This window comes from Euwallacea fornicatus, chromosome 34 (genome assembly GCF_040115645.1).
Source record: "Euwallacea fornicatus isolate EFF26 chromosome 34, ASM4011564v1, whole genome shotgun sequence".
Taxonomy (NCBI): Eukaryota; Metazoa; Arthropoda; class Insecta; order Coleoptera; family Curculionidae; genus Euwallacea; species Euwallacea fornicatus.
In genome coordinates, this window is record NC_089574.1 from 2,404,504 (window position 1) to 2,429,184 (window position 24,681).

The 24,681-nt window shown below is 37.1% G+C and overlaps 1 protein-coding gene across 5 annotated transcripts in view; it reads right to left on the reverse strand.

The window, feature by feature from the left end:
- hth (homothorax) overlaps positions 1-24,681 on the reverse strand; it is a 161,293-nt gene that overhangs the window by 80,313 nt on the left and 56,299 nt on the right. For 4 of the 5 annotated variants that reach the window (XM_066299818.1, XM_066299819.1, XM_066299816.1 and 1 more), the window contains 2 exons: positions 18,917-19,111; positions 591-714 (listed from right to left, as the gene is read on the reverse strand). In XM_066299818.1, coding sequence (XP_066155915.1) covers positions 591-714; positions 18,917-19,111 — 319 coding nt within the window. Of the gene's footprint in view, positions 1-590; positions 733-18,916; positions 19,112-24,681 lie in introns of those variants that run through there. The other variant, XM_066299820.1, reaches the window with a different exon arrangement.

The window sequence follows — 24,681 nt, forward strand, 5'->3', positions numbered from 1 at the left end:
TAGTTCATGCTCTTTCAGACTTAACTGACGAAAAATAACGATTGTGTAACACATTTGCAGCATTGTGTATTAGCCCTCCATCTTCACACGGCTCCAGCATAGCGGCCAATATTTAGAGCGTTTCAATTCCACATTTACCACCCACTAAAATGACACCAGTTAATATAGGAAGTCAAATGGAGATTTGTGGATATGAGTCCAGGTACATATTAGAATAGTGAAGATGAACATTACATGGTTATGCAGATATGTGCATGTCGTGTTGTACACAATTACGCATTGTGGTGACATTGGTTGGATTCACGGCCCCGTAATGAAAGTTTATGACCCTAGAGCCACGCGAACATGGCTACATGTGTTTTATTTGACAATTAGTTCGGAGCTTCAACTGTCAGTTAGTTAGCGAAAAGTCCTATGACGACCATTAATAATGCAGGTGCCCCGGGAAAAAAAAGTTATTATATCCGTTTAGTTGCCGTTGAATATGTGCAATGTTTGAGTATTCTTTCTGCAGTCTGTGATCATTATCTCTCTCTCAACTGACTCCGACTACTTGTTTTGCTTCAACTAAAATGCTAATTGTGACTTACCGGGATCCGAGGCGTCGAGACTCTGCTGCGATGCGGGGGGTTGTGAAAGGGGTCCAGGCGTCCCTGGCGATCGAACGTCGTCGTTCACGGGGCCCCCGTAGCTCAGCGACGACGAGGGGGGCCGCTACAATCAGAAACAATACTTCGGTATAAATGATGGATTCTTATCAATTCCCGGATGGAAGAAGAATGTCAACGAAGGGTTAAGTTTCTGCGTCTTCATGTGTCACGCCGGTGAGCCCAACATTAACTACACTTTTCAATGGGATCGTAATGAAATCTTCAAACAAACGTCTTTTATAGAGATAGTTCTCGAGATATCAACATGTTTTAAAACAAAGTTTCAAAGGTTTATAGGCCTCCTACGCGTTGCATGTAGGCTGCCCGCCCTGGTTGGCGGCTCACAGATCGAGGCTGGGGTTGCATGTGAGTTAGGCAATATTTTTGTGATTCAATGCAGTGAGCAGTGTAATAATTTAGTTTTCTTACAAAGACCATTATCAGCTGTGGCTCAATGAGTTTTTATGCAAGACGAATTAAAGCAGGGATAATTAGTTATGCAGGTCGGAAAGCTCGCTCAACGCTAGGAAGCCCGAGGATAATTCGATAATCTGGCGCTATAAGTAATTCGAGTATTTTTATGCATCATTTCTCATTTGAGAGGGCTTATTGACCATGACGTCAGAGGCATTCATTTTTGTTGCGGCCGACAACTGTGGTGTAATGTGAGTCCGAAACTCATATTAATCTGTTCAGAAAAAGCAGTCAATATAGCTATAAACGGTAATATTCCCATTACAACCAATGGAAACATGCCGTACAACGTTACGGATTCAGCTTAGGTAGATAATTAGTGCTATAATCTACTAAAGCTGAAATAATTTGATTCTACAGAGAACACTCCTCATTAATTCCCAATAAATCACGATCTGATGATACATTACAAAGAATCACTTTGATTTGCGATAAACCAGATTGATTATTAATACAATTCCACTTGGCTTTTAATGTCAGTCTAGGACATTAATATTAATACAGCAACATCTCTTTTTGCGACGTGGTCTGAAACACACGCTTATGAGTCCAAAATACAGATGTTGTTTTGAAACGTTGCGTTTTACCTTATACGAGTACATCGGAAGATATTGACCTTAAAAATTCATGTATACAAATAATACCACCGAGATAGGCAAATATGAGAAACCTGGTGGCAGTTCTTTCAACAGCAGAGATTGTTATTCTAATCTGAATAGCTTCTCATTACGTGTGCCCTGTCAGCAGTACAAATATTGATTTTAAATTGAACATGCTTCTGGAAATTCTAGCTCAAACTGCATTTTGGCCCTTGGAAAAAAAACTGGTAATTAATAAGAAGTTCATTTCACTCGTATTTTTATTTTCTTGAACATACGTGACCCATGTAAACTCGGTAAAACGTATCCCCAAAGGAATAACGGTGCATTACATTTCATTTTCTAAGGAAATACCCACCAGAATATGAATGCGTTGGTTTACGAGAGGGTGCATTTTTGCATAAATATTTTGAGCATTTTCGGTATTAAAGATGTATATCTTACACATGGCTTGGTGTAAGTAGAAGAAAACTAATCATGAAAAGGATGACAAAAGACATTAAAATTTCATATTTTCATATTAGCTTCGGGAAGTGCTATCTGAAGATCTTACCTTCGTTGTAACCTTCTATGAGCGTACTTGCTAATTCCAGCGAAATGGTCAAAATAGAAGTAGTAAAGGGCGAAAAACGTCCGCAGCGTTTAATCGCAAATGTTAAAAAATATTTTTTTGGCAAAAACATACGATTTATCCGATAAAATGAACAGAAAAAAATGTCTTGCTTGGATGTCACAAACAAAGTGGTTTTTCCCTATTGGAGCAACCTCATCACATGTAATGGCGGTCCAGTATCTACAGTATTGGATATGAAGTGGGCATTTGATCAAACAATCACATTGTTTTCGCAACTGGCAATCTAAGAAACTAGTCAAGAACCTTCATCGATATAAATCAAGAGGCACTCAGTCATTTAGAAAGTATACAGTTTTTACGATTGGCGTCTGCAGGAACGAAATACTGAAAGGTGGTGCGAAAAAAGACTAAAATAATATGCGTGAAATACCATTTAATTTTAGTCAATTTGACAACACAATTAGGTCGTAAAATAAATGTGAAATCGGCTACAGAGTATGTCTAGTGTGTAGTTACGGCTATTGTGAGATCGTAACCTTTTTATGGTTCCTATGAAACGCTGCTGCCTGGTGTAACTGAGCAGTGAATTTTTAATCTTGCACGTTTTGTTAGGAGATAATTAAACGTTTAACTGCTGGACTGAGGTGGGTTCCTACTAAAGTCATTTTATTTACTTATGGTGCACGAGACGACAACGTCATTTGGGTTCATCTTGAGTGTTTTTTGTCGATTCAGCTAAGAACGACTCATATAATCCTAACTTTCGCCCGAATGCCCTTGCTAGGTACCCCAAGGAGAAAATGTTATTATATCTGGAAAGGAATGCAGCTAAAAATCTCATCAAAAAGATTTTAGCCAAAGGTGAATTTCAATCTGTGAAATTCATCTAGAATGAAAAGCAATTTTTGGTTCTCTTCGATAGCATGTATGAACTAATGAAAGGTGAGCCGCTTTGGTGTGACACATTTACAGGCAATTCTTGATGAGATGTCAGACTTTCTCATACAGACGTTCTCAAAGGTGCTCTATCCATTTAGCAGGTAATCTGCTTTGCAGGATTCATTAAGTTGATCTTGGTGATGCTGCGATCCTTCCGTATACTGCTCAATTAATGGACGTGGTTGTGCTTCGAGGTTTTCTGCTTGATTACCAGAGTGGTTCTGGTGTATCTGTCAATAATCGTGACTGTCGGTATGTTTCTATTTGTGTCTAGCCAGTACTTCGAGGAAATGAATACTAAACAATATAAGAATAAAGGTTCCTATAAAGGTATGTCGGCAAACCGCTTCATCTCGAAAGAGTTCGGCAATGCCTTTATGGGAAGTTCTTTTAGTACTAACCTTGGATTTGTGATAGTTGACCAATGGCTAGTTACCTGTATCAATGAGTGACACACGCAACCACATCAACGAAAACATCGCACGATAAGACTTGGAAGTACCGTAATAGTGAGCTATCTGTTCATTATGTTTCCTCCTCATTTAACCGGAAAATATTAGGCTAATATTAAAGCGTAAACATCATCTTTCCAAACACTAAAGAAAGCCTTTAAGCAAGCTTCAGAAAATCCATTCTGTTTGTTTAATTCAGTATGATTCTTACAAAGATTTGTTAACCGGATTAGCGAAACGGAAGGGTAAAGATTTTACATTTGAATAATTTTATTTGGAGTGTCCGGGTTTGATTTAATATTAGAGAGCTGTCCCGAAATGTCACCCTACTGAATCGGATAATTGACTTTTAACTAAATGCTAGAAAATGGATAAGTCCTGTTCGGAGGGGAGAAACAAATCTAATCTAAGCGTCAGTCAAATTCCGAATTAGGCGTCCTTGAGGGATTAGTTACCCCCATGCAAATAGCAATTGGCCACTTTTGAAGTAATGTGTATGCATGCAGATTGGAGGTTGCATCCCCGTCATAATCCGTTTAGTGTCTTTATCCGTTCTGGACAAATCGTGTATAGGGTTGCCACCTTAAAAGTTAATTTCGTTACTATGCAAATGGGGGATAAAAGCCTTTATGAATAAAGTATGCAATAAGCAAACGCCCATCTGCAGGGAAGATGCTTTTTATGTCCATTAATTTCTAATTATCCCCTTTGAATTTTTGTTTTTCCTTGTAGTTCAATCACAGGCAGGAGACGTTTTAAAAGGCTTTAACTTGACGTGTTGATTATTACATCAAGGTGACGCATTGAGCATGAATAGTTAAAAGAGGAAGCGAATCGCAGACCAAATGACACTACCTGGTGATAAAAGAATATCCTATTGACACTTTAACAACCTAACTGAAAATATCTATCAGCCATATCAATCATATCTGACATTGCTTTCATGTTAATTAGGCGCAGGTATACCTGTGCCGATTACACATTACTTATTTTGCATTTTTTATCACTTTTTAGCATAATTTACGTGTTTATTTGTGAGTGATGTGCGTGTTGAAAAATATTTCATTTGTTCAAATTAACTGACGGACGACGAGTCAATTTGTTGCGAGTTGAACCCTCGAAAGGCGACTCAAGTTTCACTAAATTAGATAATTTACCTACATGACTGTCGAAAGACTGAAGGTCTTTGAACTTGGTACATTGTCTCAAACTAATTATTTCTAAAATTGCCCTGCATAGGAAGAGATAAACCTTGAAATTTCTTTAAATTAAAATGCTTGTCTAGCATTAGCCTTCTCATTAACTTCACCGTTATAATAAGCCTGAAAGTGCTTTCCTCACCTTTAGGTGGGCCTCGTAAAAACAAATGCATCTCATTAAGAGCTTAAACTTGGCTTATTGTCCGTCACATAAAAAAATCCTCTTATTCATGACTGGAATTGCTTAGTATCAGTTAAATAACGGGTGATCATTAAAAAAAAATCTCGCAGTACGCGGTGAAACGTAAACGGAGTGCGTTGATTAAGCCATTTAATGTTTAGCATCAAACATCTGACACTGCCAATAGATAACAGATGAATTTATCGATGACTCGTTGCTGCTATTTGAACGTCTGCTTGAGGCCCTTTTCCGACGATCACCCTTTATAACTTGTAAGAAAATGTGGATCGAGAAACGGACGGGTCCAGTGATTTTTTTTTCATCACACCATTCTGTTATTTCCATTTAACATATCTCTGATAAACGGTTTTTAACGGCCGCCGGCCGTTAAGGTCACCCTCACAACAGATGATTTATCGCCAAACTTTTTTATTCATTCTTTGTTATATTATACATACAATTTGATTTCGCAATGTCTCTTGCAGAATTTCCGAATTCTGGATTTTATCCAGAGAATTTCTCTCACTTATTTACGTTTTTGACATGAACGATACACCGCCGATACAAACTTAGCTGGGTTGACTATAAACATCGGCTTCGTCTCAGTTTACAAGCACATAAGTTATTTACTCATTATTGGCCTTGCAACGTTAGTCCCTAGTCTACAACAATTTTAGTTGTTTATACCCATCAAAAATTGACTCCCATCAGCTAAAGGAACCACTGTACCCACTGACATATTGCACTCCTCAGTGCTACAATCACGAAGTGTTCGTTAAAGCGAGTCTTGAGGCTACAAACATTACACTTACAGACCTTCCACAGTGCTGTAAAATACGTGACGAATTACTTGACCTCCGATCTCCCAGGTCGTTACAGATTTCTTCGGATAATGATACGGCAATGATCTTTATCTGATCCGATTGCAGTGATTTTCGCACTTATGATTATTCTGCCTAGTAACACGAAAGAAGGGGTTGTGGACTTCGAAAACCGATAGCACAGTCCTAACAAGGAACATATGTTTTGGGTGGGAGGATGGTGCGTGATCCGTCTTGAGCTTTCCCTGATGTACTTTAAAAGACGGGTAAGAACATTTTTACGCAGGGTGAGTCAATGAAATTACTAAGTAACTTAATAAATTCCATTTCAAATTTATTTTCAAACTGAATATTTTAGTTATGAAATATGCATATTTTATAAATATTTAGAGATCTAGAAGGCTGCTCAAAAAAATTTGTCGCTTTTAAAAGTTTTTTTTATGGCACACTCTGTATTTAAGTAGCTCATTATATTCTAATTATAATTATAAACCTTTTTATATAGAGTCGAATATGATCATTTCTTATGGTTTAGGAGATATCGAGATTTTTTTCAAAAAATTATCATTTTTAAGCGCTTATTTATTGACACATTGCATTTATAATTTTTATAGGATGGCAGTCAAATATGAAATCATCAAAGTCAATGTTTCGCTAATTAATCATTTGAAGTAACGGGTGTCTATTATTTAGGCGTCAACATAAAACCGTTAAATTGATTTAAATGAAATAAAAAAAATAATTATTAAAATTAATGCAACAAATGTGAATCTCTATCTGTTAAAATAGAAGTTTTCTTATTGTTGAGTTCTTTTCTATCTGAAATTGTCATTTAAAAAATTATTAATAAAATAATAATATAATTTCATAACTAGTAATAATGAATTTTTCCCAAAATGAATGTAAATATAATATCATATGAAATAACACTTGAGGGTTTTTCAAAGTACTATTAGGCAAACTTAAAATGTATCGGGTGTCCTATTTAAAAAGAGACTTTTTTAATTTAATTTTTTTTATGTTGGCCCCTAAATAGTAGAGACTCTGTGGGCTTTATTCTAGATAATTAGTTGGCGAAACAATGATTTTGCGTTTTACTTTCATGATACCAAATATGAATGCTATCCCGTACAAATTAAAAATGTTATATTTAATAAATAAGTACTTGAAAATGACAATTTTTCGAAAAACGTCCCGATATCTCCTAAACGATAAAAGGTAAATATTCAACTATGTATAAAAAAGGTATACAATTACGATTAGAATATAATAAGTTAGTAAATAGAGGAAGTACCATTTAAAAAATGTAACTTTGAGAAACCGCTCGTTTTTGAGTGACCTTGTGGATGTCTAAATAGTTCTAAAATCTGCATGTTTCATAACCATATCACGTAACATATTCAGTTTGAGAGTAAATTGCAAATGGAATTTATTAAGTTACTTTGTAATTTCGTTGGCTCACACCGTGCATTTAGATGGACTTTACAAAAAATAACATCTCATTATAAGTTTTAACTAGGCATATTGCGTAGGTATTCAGTAAAGAGCAATTCAAATTCAATAACTGCGATCGAGGTCGTTAAGAGCATCACAACAGTGAAATGCACTAAAACTTATAAAGCGTGTCAAATGATAGGTTCTAATGAAAACTGGAATATTTCTTCACAGTTCATTAATCAGGCTGGCAGTTGGAATATCAATTAGTGGTGCCGGTAGAGCACCTTGTGTATTACTTAATAATATAACGAGGTGTGTCAAAAAACAGGCAAAAAGCGCGAACGAGTTAACGCTTAACCGGCAAACAACTATCCGTATCCAGTGGGGTGGAACAAGTATTTCCTACTTCCGTTTATTGACATGTGGGCAGTATATTAATATGTCCCTCGAAATTATCAGTTGCAATGCCAGTGCTTGAGGGGGTTATTTTCTAATCTAATTTAAAGCATTTGAAGACGTTCACGGATCCGGTATAATTATGCTCAATCTTAATGTGCGTCTAATATTACAATAAAAGCGAATAAAATAAAACTACTGGAAGGCCAGCCAAATGGATTTTATTAATAGAAGTTTTCACTATGGATCATTTCAAGTGTATTTATATTAGTTGAGTATAATGGTTTTTAATGAAACAATCCCACATGTACAGAATAAACCATTAAATTTTACAGATAATGAGTGCAACAATTTTTGTCAGTCGAGACTATCATTTTATCAGAGTTCTTGTTGGAGTTACTAATTTCGAAATTTTATTTTAATTGATTCGAAAAAGATTGTGTAAATGAGCTCACGCACGAACAAAGAGAGAGCATTGAGGCGATCAATTTGAACAATTTTTTAAGGCAATTGCTTTACGTGATTCCGAGATATTGGTGTTCGAATTTTGAAAAATGGCAAAACAAGGGTGCCTTTTCTCTGAATTGGATTAATTACAAAATTCAATCCATGATAGATGAAGTAAATTCAGATTATCCACAGTTGGTGATTTGGAGGTCTTCTTTCTACCGCTTATCCTGGATTTCGTACGAGTATGTTCAGTTCTTTGTCTCTTACCTGATTTTTTTCATAAAATTTTACAATTTAATTTAACATCTACTAACTATGCTCTATTTTTGCTATGAAAAAAATTCTAAGCGCCACGACTATTATCACCCGGAAGACTCATTATTGGACTTGAACAATAAAGTCCACAGGTATTTTCTTGTTATTGTAATTAAAGTGTTTAGCAGAAATGTTGTTGAGCAATTTCTAGATTATTTTTCCAACCTTTAATTACCCTTATCAATGCCTTAGGAAATTTTTGGTTGACCTATGCCCGTGTAAGCCAGTGGCGTTTATAATTCATTTATTAAAAAATAAGCTAGGTATTAACTAGCTGCTATTTTGGCTTGACAGCAAAGCAAGAACTGACTGCACCATGCTGGTAGTTGAAGTTAAGTACATATTTTGTTTCCAACTTGAGCTATTACCTGCCTAGCTTTTTCATTAGCCGACGAATTTTAAAACATCTATGTTTACGTGTAGAGAAGGTTACCAGCTTGATAGCTGATTGGCACAAGCTCGCAGTAATTATCAACCTGGCACCATTATCGATATTAAAATACGAGTGAACGAAGTGGGAGTAAAGTGCAGTATTGTTAAAAAAAAATTTAATCAACCAAACCAACGATGGTACACCTCGTTACAATTTATAATGCAAATTGTTGAAGCCTTGGAACGATTTAAGATAGAGACATTTGAGGTAATTAGTTTTCTGATATAAACTATAGTCAAGCTAGCTTGAGAAAAGAGTTGAATTGGAAGTCCGTTTTTTCACAATAACTAAAACAGTAACAGTAGTCGAAGTTGGTTATAAAAAACACAAGAGCCCCAGAGATTTTGTTCGGTATAACCGGGCGTTCGTTATACCCGATTGCAGTTATATGTACATATTCATGTTACGTTCGCCTCAAAAATTCTTGCGTTGATTTTTTTTTATTTGTATATACATAGTTAAGATTTATAAACCAGTTAAACATAAAAGAACGGCAAAAAGAACACGTCGTTTTATTTGTACCTATGTAATAGCGATGCAGTACATCATGTTACTACTACATACAAACATACTATTTATTTTGTGCTGTAAAGTGGTCAGTCATTTTATACTGCACTTGGTTTTTAATAAGAGAATGTCTTTCAATAAAGCCATATAATTTGTCTTGAATCGGTTGTTAGCAAATTGTTATCCATTTTGGCATACTCTTCTAGACCAACATTATTATGCCTCTTAATCCACTCTGACAATGGAACGTCTTCGTCATTTTGATTTAGGAGTACGTCTTGCTGACCAAAATCCAAAATCGGCCATGATTCAATACATAGGGATTCCCCTGTGTAGAGATCATTCTGATAAAAAAAAAAAAACTCTAAAATTAGCTTAATAAATTGTTCAGGATGGTCTTTTTAGTAGGCATTACTTCGTTTTAACCGATCGGATCTGCGAATTTCTCTTCGAAAAGGGTTCGCTAAAACCGACTATTGGTTGTAAATGGGTTCGTTATATCCGAACAAGAATAACATGTAATTAAATAGATACTTGATACATTTTTTATTTAGTTCGTTGGGCGATCGTTCGTTATAACCCACGTTCGCTGTAACCGAGTTTCAATCTAATTTGGCAAGTGCCGTTAGTTTGGAAGAACACAGTCACCAATCAAATATTTGTAAGAGCAAGATTATAAAATTGAAATGTGTTTTTAATGATAATTTTGGTAGCATAAACAGTAAGGTGTGAAGTCTTATAACCTCAAAATAGTTTTCATATATAACATAAATTAAATTAAAATCATTTTTAACATGAATGTAATAGAGATAAAGAGATAAATAAAAATATTTAGATTTAGATGAGGTAAGAAAAATTGTAGGCACAAAATATCTGGCGCTCAGGGTGGTCAATTTCAAGGATCCAGGCGCCGTACCCATGGATCTCGAAATATTAAAAGAAGTTTGGCACTTACTTTATTGGTGCAGTGAGCAGGAGCACCATCTAATTGATACAACAGTTCCCATACAAATGTAATCGTAAATTGTCTATAAACTTGGTAACCGTTGTCCTTAAAATATCCAAAAAAATACTTTGTAGTGAGTATCTATTGTGTATCTAAGTTATATATATTTATTTAAGATTTAACACTCATATTTATATCATTCAGATATAGTATCAATTTTCCCACACGTATACAAAATCCAAAAAATTTGTAATACTACGAGATATACAAAACGAATAAGAATCTGTAACTCAAATTTCAGCTGTCTATCTGTGATAGTTTAAAAAATTTGAGCTTTTCAATTTAGAGCTCTTTGTTGCTAAATCGGCCAAAAAAAAATTAATTTCGAAAACGGAGCATCACAACTATAGCATATGATACATAAAACTGTGGTTTAAATCTTCCGGGCAAGTCGAAAATGTAATAAAATACTGAACGTGTAATTTAAAGTAACAAAGTTGTTGTCAGTTACATATAGATTTGGCAACCTCGCAATGATACCTGATGAATATTCTAATTGAACATATCAAACTCCATTACATCGGCGTCCAAAATGTCAAATCTCTAGCTATATTAGAACCCCGTAAACTTTTAATAGGACACCTACCGTAAATGACCCTGTATAGTCCGGTATAAACATCTAATACGTTGAGATTACCCGCTTTTTAGGGTTTTCTTCAAAAAGTGTTAATATTGTTTTTTTTTATTTTCGGTACGTCAGTGTCTGTGACAGTTTTCTCAAAAACATGCGCTGTGAAATCCGCGACAACTGAAACGCAACTAACATGTTTGCATGAGACTGACAAAGCCAATCTGTAATAACACGCCATCTAGCGGTAGTGATATGAGTGCAACTTGTGACATTTTTCTTTGTGATGAAGTTTGGTGTTTACAGTTGGTCCACGGCAAAAATTTAAAAAAATAGCAATTTTCGAGTTGTGACAATGCTTTTCCAAATCAACAATACGTCGGCATCGTGAGACTGCCCCCTTGAATGTGCAGATTTTCGTCGAGGTCCCCACATTGGACGCACTGCATACCTGTCCCTTCGAAAAGTCGATGGCAGGACTTTTTGCGAAGGCCAGACGGACCAGGTGCGTATCTATTTGCAAAAACCGTTTAGTGCCCTCCATATCCATTTTTATTATTAAAAACCTGAGGCTACGTCGCCGACACTTTATTGATCCCATTTATCAAGAGCGTATAAAACACATGGAATTTTCTAAACGCGTTCCCGAAACATTATCCGCAATAATAAAAAATGCACCCAGGTCTCAGTCCGGCCTTATCGCAGACAGCAGGATAATTTAATTTGTCGGAGTAATATATTGCCGGCAGCGCAACGGTGCTGCTGCGATGGCAGTGCCGACGCCTCCGCGGCGCTCATATCCTGCTTTTCTCGGTGGCTCTATTCTATTCTATCCCCAAATCTCTGGACGGCTGATGTATGGCTCCCCATCGACCAAGGTGCCGCCGCTTTCTCTCTCCCGATAACGTTCCCAACACCTGAATATTTTTTTCTCAATAAAACCTCTACGTGAGTTAAATCTATCCTATTAAATTACCGGCTACTCAATACGGTGATGTGCACCATGTTTATTTTGCCATTAAAGTTATAATTCCCCAAGTTTATCTTCCGCTACGTACAATACCCCGATATAAATTGGTTTCTGGACGTCGACGGCGACGTCATCATAAACAAGCATTTTTACTTGTTTTCCTGTCCAAGGCGTGGCCAGTGCACGCCATTTACAGCGGACGTTAAATTTGTTGCACTTTGCGTCAATTCTTGTCTAGAGTGTGTCTCACTTATATAACCCCAATTATCCAATCTGCGAAATCTTTATCGCTCCGCATATCACCAGCGAAATCCACTAAACGCAAATACCGAACCCACTCTGACGAAGTCGGACTTAGAGCGTGTCCATCAAGGGCCTTATCAAGAATAAATGATGTTGGTGTGAGTTATAATTGCATGTAGTTAAATAATAACAATACGTTGCTCTGTATAGAGTCTGATCCAAAGAGAGCTCAGAGCAATTTCAATGCGAGACAAAGTCCGAGAAAAAAAGGAGGCGGTGTTCGTTTGGCCAGAGCGCAGTATTTCATTTTAATGGTCCCCGCGGTCCCGGATTCCATTAAACTGTTTCTCCTGCAAAGTTTATTCTGGCCGCTGGGACCATTAGTTTGATGCAGCAGGAAACAATCCTGCCAAAGAACTGGAATTGATAGATGGCTCGGTTGTCCGCCTGCTTGCTTGTGCTAACTTTGCAAGCCATATTTTAACTTCTGCACTTTCGGTGGAGGAAAAATTTCTTGCTTAATACCTTAATATGCATAGATTCTCGATAAATATGCTTATAATCACTTAATCAGCAGTTACCAGAAGCTGTATAAATGAGTAATTGTTAATTGCTATTTTCACACCGGCGAGATAAGAATAAGCTCTTAAGAATTTTTATGTTACAGTTGCAATCCCGCCGTACGAGAATGTTCTGGTTCTTCGTTATAGCCCGATGACGCATAAGTAAGGAAATGCTTGAATAAGGGCAAATCGTGAAGCAAGAGCGAATTCTCGGGCAAACTCGATTGGCGCATTAAATTGTACTTATGCAAGTTTCGTTTATCACCCCCTCCCTATTGTCGGGGGCGGAAACCGGAGATAAACAAGGTGAAATTGATTCAAAAAAATTCAAAAAATTAAGCGGAGGGAAGGATCACACACCAACGATGTCACCCAGGTATCCCATCCGCAGGAACACCGCGCGGACTTCTGACAGATCAATTCTGAGCTGAGGCAAACATGCGTTTTCCATTTTTGAACTTCCCTTCCCGTTCACGACTTGCTTACTATAATAAAATATGGTGACCGTAATGAAATTGACCAACAAGTAATTTGTTTGTTCTGCTACGGCCCAAACTTTCTGCCATATCCTAATGGCTCTATAAAAATGTGCTCCTACGTCTAGAAGTAATTTGGCCTTAATGGCTCGTTTACATAATAACCATTCATACATCAAACTAGCATAAATATGCAAATTGAACATATTCGTGTATTTATAGCATTAAACCCCAGAGACATATTTCGAATGAATAGAAGTCGAAATTAGGCCCCGTTACTGAGGCGAAAAGAAAAGGGACGTCGCCGAAACAGATCTATTTTATTTTTTCTTCCTGATACAATTTGCATCGTCTGAGAATCACTTAGAGCGTAGAAAGCGTCTCCGCGTGGTGTATCTCCACACCGCTTTTATTGGGGCATTATCATTTTATTGACTTCAAATAGCTTGTAAAACGCAGAGCTTCGAGTCAAGAGCGAGCGCGGGAAACCATTCGCTCTAAACAGCCTAATTCAGGAGACAGTGATGGCTTGTAATCGCCGTCGGAGTTTCCCTCCAGCAAACAGGTGGATTTGTTCAATTTATTATGGAACCGACAAAGAAACATCTGCTACCTTGCCATAAGCTACGCCATCGAAATCTTCTACTAAGTATTACGAGCGAATGACGTTTGCCTTAAATGCACTTAGGATGCACTTGCATTTGCACATAAAAGATAATTAATCAATGCAGTCTTGCAACATCCTATGGTGGCCCAGCGATTTTTCGCATCTTAAAAATGAAATATTGCTACTCCCATTTGGGTTCTTGAATGGTGAATGTGATTGTATGGCCATGCAATATGCTTGTTTAAGAGGCGAGATACCATCTCATCAAGATTGAATTAAACAGCTTTTTTCGTCTGCATGAGCGAAAAATATCAACCATAGTTTCCATGTACCGTAAATCTTTCTTTGAATATCAAATTCGCCAACCTCTTGCCATACATGCAGTAAATATTTGATTAACCGCTTCTGCTTGTTCCCAATATTGCTCATAAGCTTGATATTGAAAGACAGAATTTTCTCCCATCGCCCATACATTTTCATCTACGGTGATAAGGAAATCGGCACTTTAGGGAACTGCAGATGGAAGAACACCCAAATAGATGTTATGAACGATCAAAAATTGATATTATTGATATGAAAGCCCGCTGGGTAATAAAATGGCAGTGCTAGAATGATAACACTTAACAGTTTGACTTTCATTATGGGGCATTTGGTGGTACCTCTTAAACGATCACTTATATGCAGGTTGTTAATTAAATATGCAGGCAAATTTCAAGGGGTACTTTTTGAAGAATTTCACGATAAAAGTTCATATTAACACAGGTCGGCACGGGCCCAAGATGTCGAAATACGGGATATTCAAATTAAAATCTTAAATTCAATTTTTTATTATGTTTTTGGATAATAACAGGGCATTCTTTAAAAAATTTTCCCCAACCATGAAAGTTTTGAGAGACACTCAAATGTTTACTTAGTTTTTGATTGGTAGTATTTTCCGCGAAAAACCGTCGTTCTGAAAACAAAGGATTCGAAATTTGACCTTTTACCACCAAAATAACAAAATCCTCGCTATAATTTATCTCCAAAGCGGATGCACAACTCACTAGAAAACAATGCAGTGCATGTTTCCATAGCACCAAATCAGATAATTTATTGATAGTGAATTTTAAAACTTGACAGTGATGGTCAAAACTCTGAATTTCACATGTTTTTTTTTTTTAATTGTCTAATGTGAGTTTTTGAGTAATAAATTGTGTGTTATGTTTAAAATGATTCAACCCACGAATGCAGAAATGGCAGACGTACATATTGTCTGCGAAACGGTTCAAGTTGACAGACGAAAGTATCAAGGACGATTTTCCCGTCGAGGGTCTCCAACCATTCCAATTTGCAGGTCGGCCATTTATGCATCGGAAAATAGGCCCCTTTCAAATACAACCCACACTCACTAATTTTAAAAAATACTCGTAAAATTCAGGTTTTGGCCACCATTGTCGAGCCTTTAAAATTCGCTCTGTTTCTATATAGTCACTATATGTTTGAATTTTACTGCTTTGGAAACCTGTGCAGTGTTTTCTCCACTTTATCACTATAATATTCATGTTGTGAATATATTTTAATATTGTACTTCCCTTAGCCCAAATTGTTCCAAATTTCAGCATCAATTAAACAGACCTCATTTATCTCTTTTGGAACAGAAGTAAATCTGGATGTGCCATCACTAATTTCCATGATAAAGTTGTTTGTCAAACCTCTCTTGAAAGAAGTACGTTTGGGTCTTGTTGCAGATTTTTCCATTGGTAACATGGCCTGACTGTTTTGTAAAATTTTGTTTCCAAATGGAAAAGGAGCATCGTGTCCATCATCACCAACCATTATTTCGCCAGTGACGCAATTCTGAAACTGACCTCTGAAGAATGGACTTGCGTAGATCCTTTAGATCCCTATTTTGATCTTCTTTTTTTCAATAAAGTTCCGAACCAATCAAGCACATTTTTCTTGGCCCCCCATTTCCCCCTGGGCTCTTGAACGTGATTACTGAAGGTGACATTGATGATTTTGGGCCCAGAATAGTGACCCTGATTTCCTTCGAATTTCCTTATAATAACCTATAGTGAATTTTCCAGTGCTTTAATACGCTGTTAGCGTTCAACATCCGGCGTACTAAAAAATCTATTGCCACATTCTTTGCTTGAACTGCGGCGAATAACACCAGATGAAAAGCGATTAAAAAAAAGTCCAAAGTTATTCACATCTTTATCATTTTGATAAAAACCTTGTAAGTCCACTTAACTTCGCTGTCTAGCTACCCGTAGGTAGAAAGACTAAAAGCTACAAAGTTTTCTAAGTGTTCCTGCTGGTCTTTTGAACATGGTCACAAAAGAGGCCAGTTTAGCGATGTTCTTCTGGAAGACTGGGAAGCAAAGGAGCTGGTTGAGAACGACCAAATTGGCCTTCGGATTGCTCTTTTGTGCACTAACTACATTACGCCTGGTGTATTTCACATTTACTTCTGTAGAGATTAATAATGTTATTAAAATAGTGATCATGTCTTTGTAGTGTGAAATCTGTAATACTGACCGTCCTCAGATTGCATGTGTGCTCATAATACATATACCCGTAATTACAATAATTGATATGGTCATAGGTGTTAGCAAACATTATGAATATGATCCAGAAATGCGTTCCGAAGCACAGAAAAACATCGATATTTGAAGTATGCTGGCAAAACTAATTTCCCAAACAGTCACGAAAAACAATCTTCGTCCGATTTTTGAACCCACGCATAATTAAAATTAAATTTAAAATTCTAAAAATACAAATAGTTTTTGGTTCCAGTGTCGAGAGATGTTGTCTAGAACTAAAATGCGCTCAAAAATAGACATGAAGAAACTTTACTATTTCCCATCTTGAGTAACGCCCCTTCGATATTTCCTTTGGAAAACTTATTTTTAAATTCTTAAATTCCATGCCGCCAGGGTGTGTTCGTCTAGACGCTTCTCACCAATCCAGATTAAGTTTGTTAATAAACCGAAGCAGCGTTGCCTTTGCGCACAGAGGAAAGAGCCCGAAATTTCCAAAAATGAAAGCGCAAAGTTTCAAAAACTTTCCCCTCGCATGGTGTGCGAACTAAAACCTTCCAGTTTTTTGGCACAAATTTTGGCTCGAGATTTTACAAAGTTTGTCCAGATAACTTAAAAATAAATTTCTTTCCGTGTAAAACGGCAGAAAAGTTTCTTTTCCGTGTAGACAGCCGATGATCATTGCCCTTGGGCTATAAATACTCCGTTAATTATACCATTCAGACGACAAATGCGTATGTGAGATGCTATTGGCAGTACAGTATTATCAGCGCTATGAAATATTCTCGTTTTGAGCGCCATCCAAAGCGTAACTTGGCATTTGGTCATTTCAGACACAACATTATCATAATTTCTAATTTTGATTGTCAGGGGGCGCGCCAAAAATATTTCACTAACAAGCTCAGTGGGATTTCAGAGATGTTTTCGCTTCTTATTAGTACACTTTCTTGAGCTTGTGCCATAAGCACACTTAATTGACCGTTTTCAAACAGTTTTTCATTAAGCAAAGCACACAGGAATTAGTACTCAAATGGTTTGAAATGTGTGTTTACCGAACTTGCCTCAGCAAATATTGAAAACGAAGGTCTTTTAGCTTTGTCAAGTACTTGTTAATTACTTAACCAATAGAATATTAAACAGATGCCACTAAATTACTTCAATTCGATGTTAATTAATTGGTTTTGACTTCGCACTTTAAATAAATAGTTAAGCTTTTTATAACAACTTTAATAGAGTGGCAAAAGTATTGCGATGTGTGGCCAAACAAGGTACTGCAATAAATTCGCGCACTAGCCGTAGGAAATTCGCTCTCTTCTTCAGACCATTTTCGGTAAATCCAGCAGAGCAAAATGAGCCGACTTGGACTGCTGTGGGAAATTTTTGAAAATTGTAAATATTTCCCGACCCTTTAAGGCCACAATCCAATAGTTGGCTTCCTGACGATCCGTCCACAATTCCGGTGAATACTAACAAAGGCGGCAAGATAACAAACGAATCAGGCGCTCGACATTGACTGCAGCGGTAGCTGAAACGGACGGTGTATTTATTCGCTCTTTTCGCAGTGGTGGGGAGCAGCGCATCGGCGCACACTAAACGTGACGTCGCACGTTTCTCTGTTTGGACAGATTGCTCTTCTTAATTCCTGTTTGACTTAACCAGCGAATTTCAAAGTGAATAAAAACTTGTTAAATTCTAATTTGCCCTAAGGAAGATTGAGTCTATAATTATGTCCGAAACTGCAGCCTCGCAATTAATAAACTCATAGGTTTATTCGTTCCAGGGGAGAGAGAAGTCCCGTATTCACTTAGGATTACCGGAGATTACTTAGTGCACATGCAAATAGGAATCGATGTCAATTTAGCAAGAAAGCTTCATCCTGTGATTTGTCGCTTTGTTTGTTTTGATGACGCATATTCCTACTCTTCCTTCAATCGATTTTGTGACAGACTAAGTGGCCTAGTCAAATGACTAAGTTTAACATTTCGTCCTCCTCGTGCCAATTGGGAAATCTGAAAGGTCTTCGAGAAAATATCGTCAAAATGATAATTTCTCGAGCCTGTTTATTCATACGTCGTTTTAAAGAAGCCGGGCGGGTGGCCACAAGATACGCAAGGGTGAAATTCAATCCCTCATTCCCGCTGCCGATGCGTCAGTCTAAATTGACACCAATTACCAGTAAAACTCCCTGCTTTAAGCTCCCCTTGCTTTTTGCAAACAGCATCACGAAAATGAGCTAATACACTCAGTGGCTCCCCCTCACCGCCGAAAAACGTCGATCAAGCAAACGCGCCACCCATCACTTATACCCATGGGGAGTTATATCTGGAAACCTTGCGAGTCAAGTTTTGCTGCTTAAGTTCTATAATTCAATAGTATTTTCTATTAGGTTTGCGCCACGGCTTGAACTGGCCTTTAATCGCATTATTTATCAGTTACTTCGGGAAATGTTGGGCAATGGAGTAGACACATCGAAAACTGTTCTCAATGGGACGAGGGCGAGAAAAGGGTTAAGAATAGTAGGAAGGACTACTTACGACATCAGGCGTACTGGCTCCATCTGTGTGTGAGGTGGAGTCTGCGTTGCTTCTAGTACCGCCATCCCCGTTCGTGGATCCCGTCAGTTCGGGTGGTTTGCCGCTGTCCCTTTCGTCTATCACAAGATCTATTGGCATTTTACCTTTCAGGCAACTAATATACCTGTGGCAGAAGTTGTCACACAGTTCGTGAACCTGGAATAACAATAATCGAGATTAAAACCCTATGAGGGGACAGCTGTGGCGTGAAATGTGTGATGGCTCCCTAGGGGCATCTGTTGGCAGCAAAATGAACTTACAACCCACCCCACCCCTGATTATTTTGTGTTTTACTTTGAGGGTTAGTGCGCTTGCTTTTAAACATCAATTCTTGATAAAACTTTGCCAGCCAACTTTCACCTAATAAGCCGTTCAAAGTAAACGCTATTGTTCCTTCACCGACATACAGGGTGAAATGCATAAAATTTTCTGTTAAAATACAAAATTTCCACTCAGTGAAATTTGTGGCAGTGATAATTTTTAACTTTTCTCTCCGAAAAATGGATCCGAAAACTGCATTGACACCAGAATCAATAGCACATGTTGGTTTTCCTCGTCACATTTACATAAGAAAAAACTTATTCTGCTGACCTTTTCCGTGATCAGTTGATTGTTTATATCAATGGCTAGTGATTCTCTTGAGGATTCTCTATTACATAAACGTATCATTAAAAATACATTCGACAACATTGTTGTCCTGTCTGTACATTATATAAATATAATGTACTGATATATATATGTAATATAAAAATATTATATATAATATTTGCTTCATTGAAGTACGTAATGTTTAAATACACGTGTTTACTAGAAACATGCTTCATTAAAAATAATGAACTGGACGTGTCACAAAAAAATTAGCTCCCGTATGAAATAATTAGTACATATAAAATATCATTCTCCGGTGCAAAAACTGACTATTCAAACATTGGAATTCAATGCATAAGGTGACCATTTGGTATGTTCGAAGGAATGTTAACTAATTTACTCCGGTCCTGGAATTTATTAATCCAATATTCGTATACCTACGTGATGATCATAAGCAATAAGGATCACTCTTAAAACATTTCAATTAACTTACTTTGAACAATATAGATGTAGTGTCAAGTTGCTCCCAATCAACTTTACTTCCAGTAATTAGGCATTAAAGCAATTCGGACCCCTTGACGTGTGTATGCAGGGCACCAGGCATAACTCTTGTTTGAGCTTAAGTTAATCCTGGTTAATTCTTTTTCGGGTATTGACCCTAATTAGGCAGGGTGGAGGATAAGAAACGTTATAGTATGCGATTTAGGCAGTGATTTCCAGGACATTTCTCATTAAAATTGTCTAAGTAAGGTTTGAACGTTTTTTTGATAATTCAGAGACTTGCCGTATCTTCAGCATTCTGGCAATCATATGCAGGACCTAAACGTTGAATTATCTCCGTTCCCATCGGGGAGATTACCTTGGAACGTGTGTACAGAGAATATTCGTTTCAAGTCAAAACTTTTTTCACGAGGTTTTTCAAACCTTTATTGGCTTTCCTAGTACTCTGGTTGATTTCAAAGTTTTTTTAAAGACTATTTAGACATAACTTTACACAAAATTATCGAAGTAAAATAGAGATTTATACTAAAAAGTACCTCCAACTTCCAACAATTCAGCTAATACTAGAAGCAAGTAAAGCTGCTTCTGGAATTGCTAAACTTTCCGAACTTATTGAGGGTAAGTAGATTATAATAATATTCTCCGTTTCCATAAAAGTTATATTCAGATAAAGAGTTTGAGACCGGGTATACTATCTAACGTTTTAGCAGCATGCGTTATAACCGAAACTGTTATTAAAACCTGCAACAATGTGGACTTATGACCTCTGAACTATCTGCGTTTTAGTATTTTTCAACCACAATAAAACAGACGCGTTCATAATAGGCCCTTGAGATAGTCTGTGAATTCAAAGAAAGCATCATGAAAATCATCACTCACTAAAAGTCAATGGCCCAATGGAGCTCACATATAAAGATCATCATCGAACACATTCAGAACTTACCGAAAAAAATAGAGGTGTGAAAGGGTGTTGAATAAGTCTTCTACAGCCTCGCGTAACAATATTGACCCTACACTTTCAACAATATTTCCAAATTATGCTCATGTGCCGTGCTATTTGTATCAAGAAATAATCCTTGAACCGTGCTCATCCATGACAATTCCGTGTGAGAACTAGGCCTTCGTCATAAAAGAATTGCATTGGAAACGCATAGTGGGCTGTCATATGTAGATAGAATGCAAGTCATGCCAACCTGAGAACCCATCAAGTTGCTAACCTTTGCCTGACCTCTAGTCTCTTCACATGATCGCGCAATCATGTTTTATTGAAGACGATAGGAGAAAAAACGAAATCAATTTTGAAACGCATTCATATGTGAGAAGAGTAGATGGGACTGATGGATATTTGGATGTATGTAAACTAAGGAAAGGAGGGAATGGTTAATCCAACAAATCAATGTTAAAAATAATAAACAGGTGTTTGTGTGTTATGAATGAGAGACAGTCGTAGGATATTTGCATTTAGCCTATATACTGTGTGGCTATTTAAAAACTTAAGATTCCATTAAGTACAAATTGAGGAAGGATACCGAAATGGGGTTTTTGAAGATCTCAAAAGTGGGGAAACATTTTTGGCAGCAGCAATCTTAATATTACGCATACACCTTCACCTCTAGCGACCCTAATTCCAAAATCTTAAACGGCTCCCTACCTCAATATATATCTCATATTAAAGGGAATTTAAAAAGCACTATTTTGATATAAACAATATTAAATTTGACTAAGTTGTTTGCGAGAAATTTGTGAAAAACTAATTGCAACTTTCTAATTCAATTTTCTAATATTGATCTCGGTGTCATTTAGATAAAGATAAGAAGTATTCTAAAAAAAATAGTAACTTAAAAATTAATGTTTTCAATGTTCAAATACTATTCTATTATTTTCTAAATAAGTGCATAATCTTTTTTCAACCTGTACTTTAACTTTTCTGATAGTTTCTCTTATAATTTTGCAACATTTTGCAGGTATTCGATTTTTCTAATCATTAATAATCCGAAGTACCGTTTTGGAAATATACGGAATTAACGGTACAGCAAGGAAAAAATAATGCGGCGTTAGATCAGAAGATATTGTTGGCCATTCTATTGCATTTCTCCTGCCAATCCTCCACAAGTTTGTAATTTTTTTAAATTTTGTGCACTGAATCTAATAAAATTCGATTTCATGGGATGCTATTCTCAGTGATGTACTTGATCTGGCTACGATATGTTTTAGCACTTCGATCTGAGTAGCTTCATCTAACACCCTGTGACCACTTCGTTTTACACGTACTACAGATCCAGTCATTCAAAATGTTTTCAATAGCTAAATGACGTAAACGTGCGATACATATTTGTCGGGATGTTTCTCATTGAATCCTGCGACAGTTTGCCTGGGAGATTTATTATTCGCTCTATAAATTAATACAATTTCGACTCTTTCTATGGAAAAAAATATTTTTAATATACTAACATTTTAATAAGTGCGGTAACTTATTTGTCAGTCATTAAACAATAATATTTAAATCTAACTGGGTTGTAGTAAGTTTGTTTATTCTGTTAAAGAATCTTTATCAATTTTAAGATTATTTATATCAAAATTTTAAATGTGCTTTAACGTGAGGTACATATCGAGATAAGCTGCCTTTCAAGACTTTGAAATTGTGATAGTTGACGGGGTGTGTGTAATATTAACATTGCTGCTGAGAAAACTGGTTTCTCTCACAATCTTTGAGATCCCCGCAAATCACTTTTCAGTACTTCTTTTCGTTTTGAACCTATTGGCATTGGTGAATTTTTAAATAAACACACTATATAAAAAGTCTTTATTTACAGAGAAATAAGCAGTCGACCATTTGGTACGCCTTTGTGACAACACTACATAAATAATCGTTCATAAAACGCAAAAAACTGAAAAAATAATTTGGTAATACTCCAATGGGGTAGTTGAATGGAAAAGAGTATGACTGTCGGTTGCCTTCTAAGATAAAAGGGGTTCAGATTAGTTTAGGTTGGACAATGTTCTAGTTGTGACGGTTGTATTTCCAGGTTGTCCCAATGTGTGCGCAACGTTACAATAACTGATTGGAAGCCTTATCTTTGTAGTCTTGTTGCAACCTGTACGGATGTTTGTATGTCTTGTTTAGCTTTTCCTGTTGCCCTCAGTATGTGTCCGCGGCCTAATAACGGTCTACATTTAGATTTCTACTGCCGTTCTTGTGCTGATCGCTTTACCTCAACACGCCAGTGACCGACTCAGTTAGCGACCATTTCAGAATGAAAGTTGGTTTTTAGTGGATTTGGTGTCCATTCACAGGAACATGTCTTTTTATCCCCCTCTCACTCCTCCCGTTAACCCGTCGTTAAAAGGCATTCTTCGGCCGCGGAGAAATTTGTCCTAGTGCCCATGACGATGCATATTATTCTGTTGTTGTTGTTGTTTTTTTTTTAGTGAAGATTAGCTGGATATATTCATGCATGTGTCTCCGACCCTGTCCGTGTCGGTTTTGTTTAAATTCAGTTTGTCAACATTGCGCTTTACAGAGGGCATAAATTGCGTTCGCAAGAGGTCAATGTCAAAGGTCGCAGCCATATGATCTGATCCAAGTACGTCGGTCAAGCTCACCTTGCGTATCTTATTCGTAGTATTCCTCGTATGAAACAAGACATCCGGCGCGTCGGAACCGAATTCTCGGGCATCGCAAACGTCGGAGGTGTACGTTGCTCAATAATGCATTTAACAATATTTGTAAATAATACGCATGTTAACGAATGCACGTAAGCTCGTAATTGGCGAACGGAATGAATTATCGTCCTTAAGCCGATATAAAAAGGCGAATACACGCAATTTCAAGTTGAGTATATTCGTACTTATATTAATATCCGAAAGAAAAATAGTACCTACTTTGCATACATGTTGGGTCATCGGACAGAGGCTGAGGCTGAAGAGTAAAACTAATCTCCAAGATGGCCGTCGACCATCGAAGGAGACGGCGGCTGGAGTAACCGGTTATGTGCATTTGCCTTGTAACAAGATTATAATATCGCATCGTAGAGAGAGATGAACCGCTCGATAGTGTCCCCTTTTAGCAATTTAAATGTGGTTGCGAATGCAAAACGATGCGATGGCCATCCGGTCTGGGACGATCCGCGATCGGACCGCATTCTGGCGTTTCTGCTGCCGCGCAATTTCCATATTTTTACATGTCGGCGTTTAATACGAGGAATTTGAGACGGGACCCGCGGGACAATCCACCAACTGTAACACGAGCACTGCATTGTGCCGATGTCGCTAGTTGTGTTATTGATCTCTCTCAGCCATTCGCCTTCTCGCCTAATTAGGAAAAGTCTACATTACCATCTCAGAATTCGCCTGGTTTAGGTGGAAGACGACATTCCCCTAACTACGGCTTACAATTAACGCTCGAGGAATGCCCAGTAATTCTTTAATAAATGTTATTTATTCGAAAACCCAACTGGTTAGTTTGCACCGCATGCAGCGTGCAATGGCACATTTTGCATTTAAAAACATTGCACGTCAATATTTTCCTTGCCGTTTCGAAGATATTTCGCAAAAAGCTCGTTACGACCGTTTCTTTTAGATATAACATAAATCTACTTGTAAATCAATTGCGATTTCAGTTTTCTTTGAATTGATTT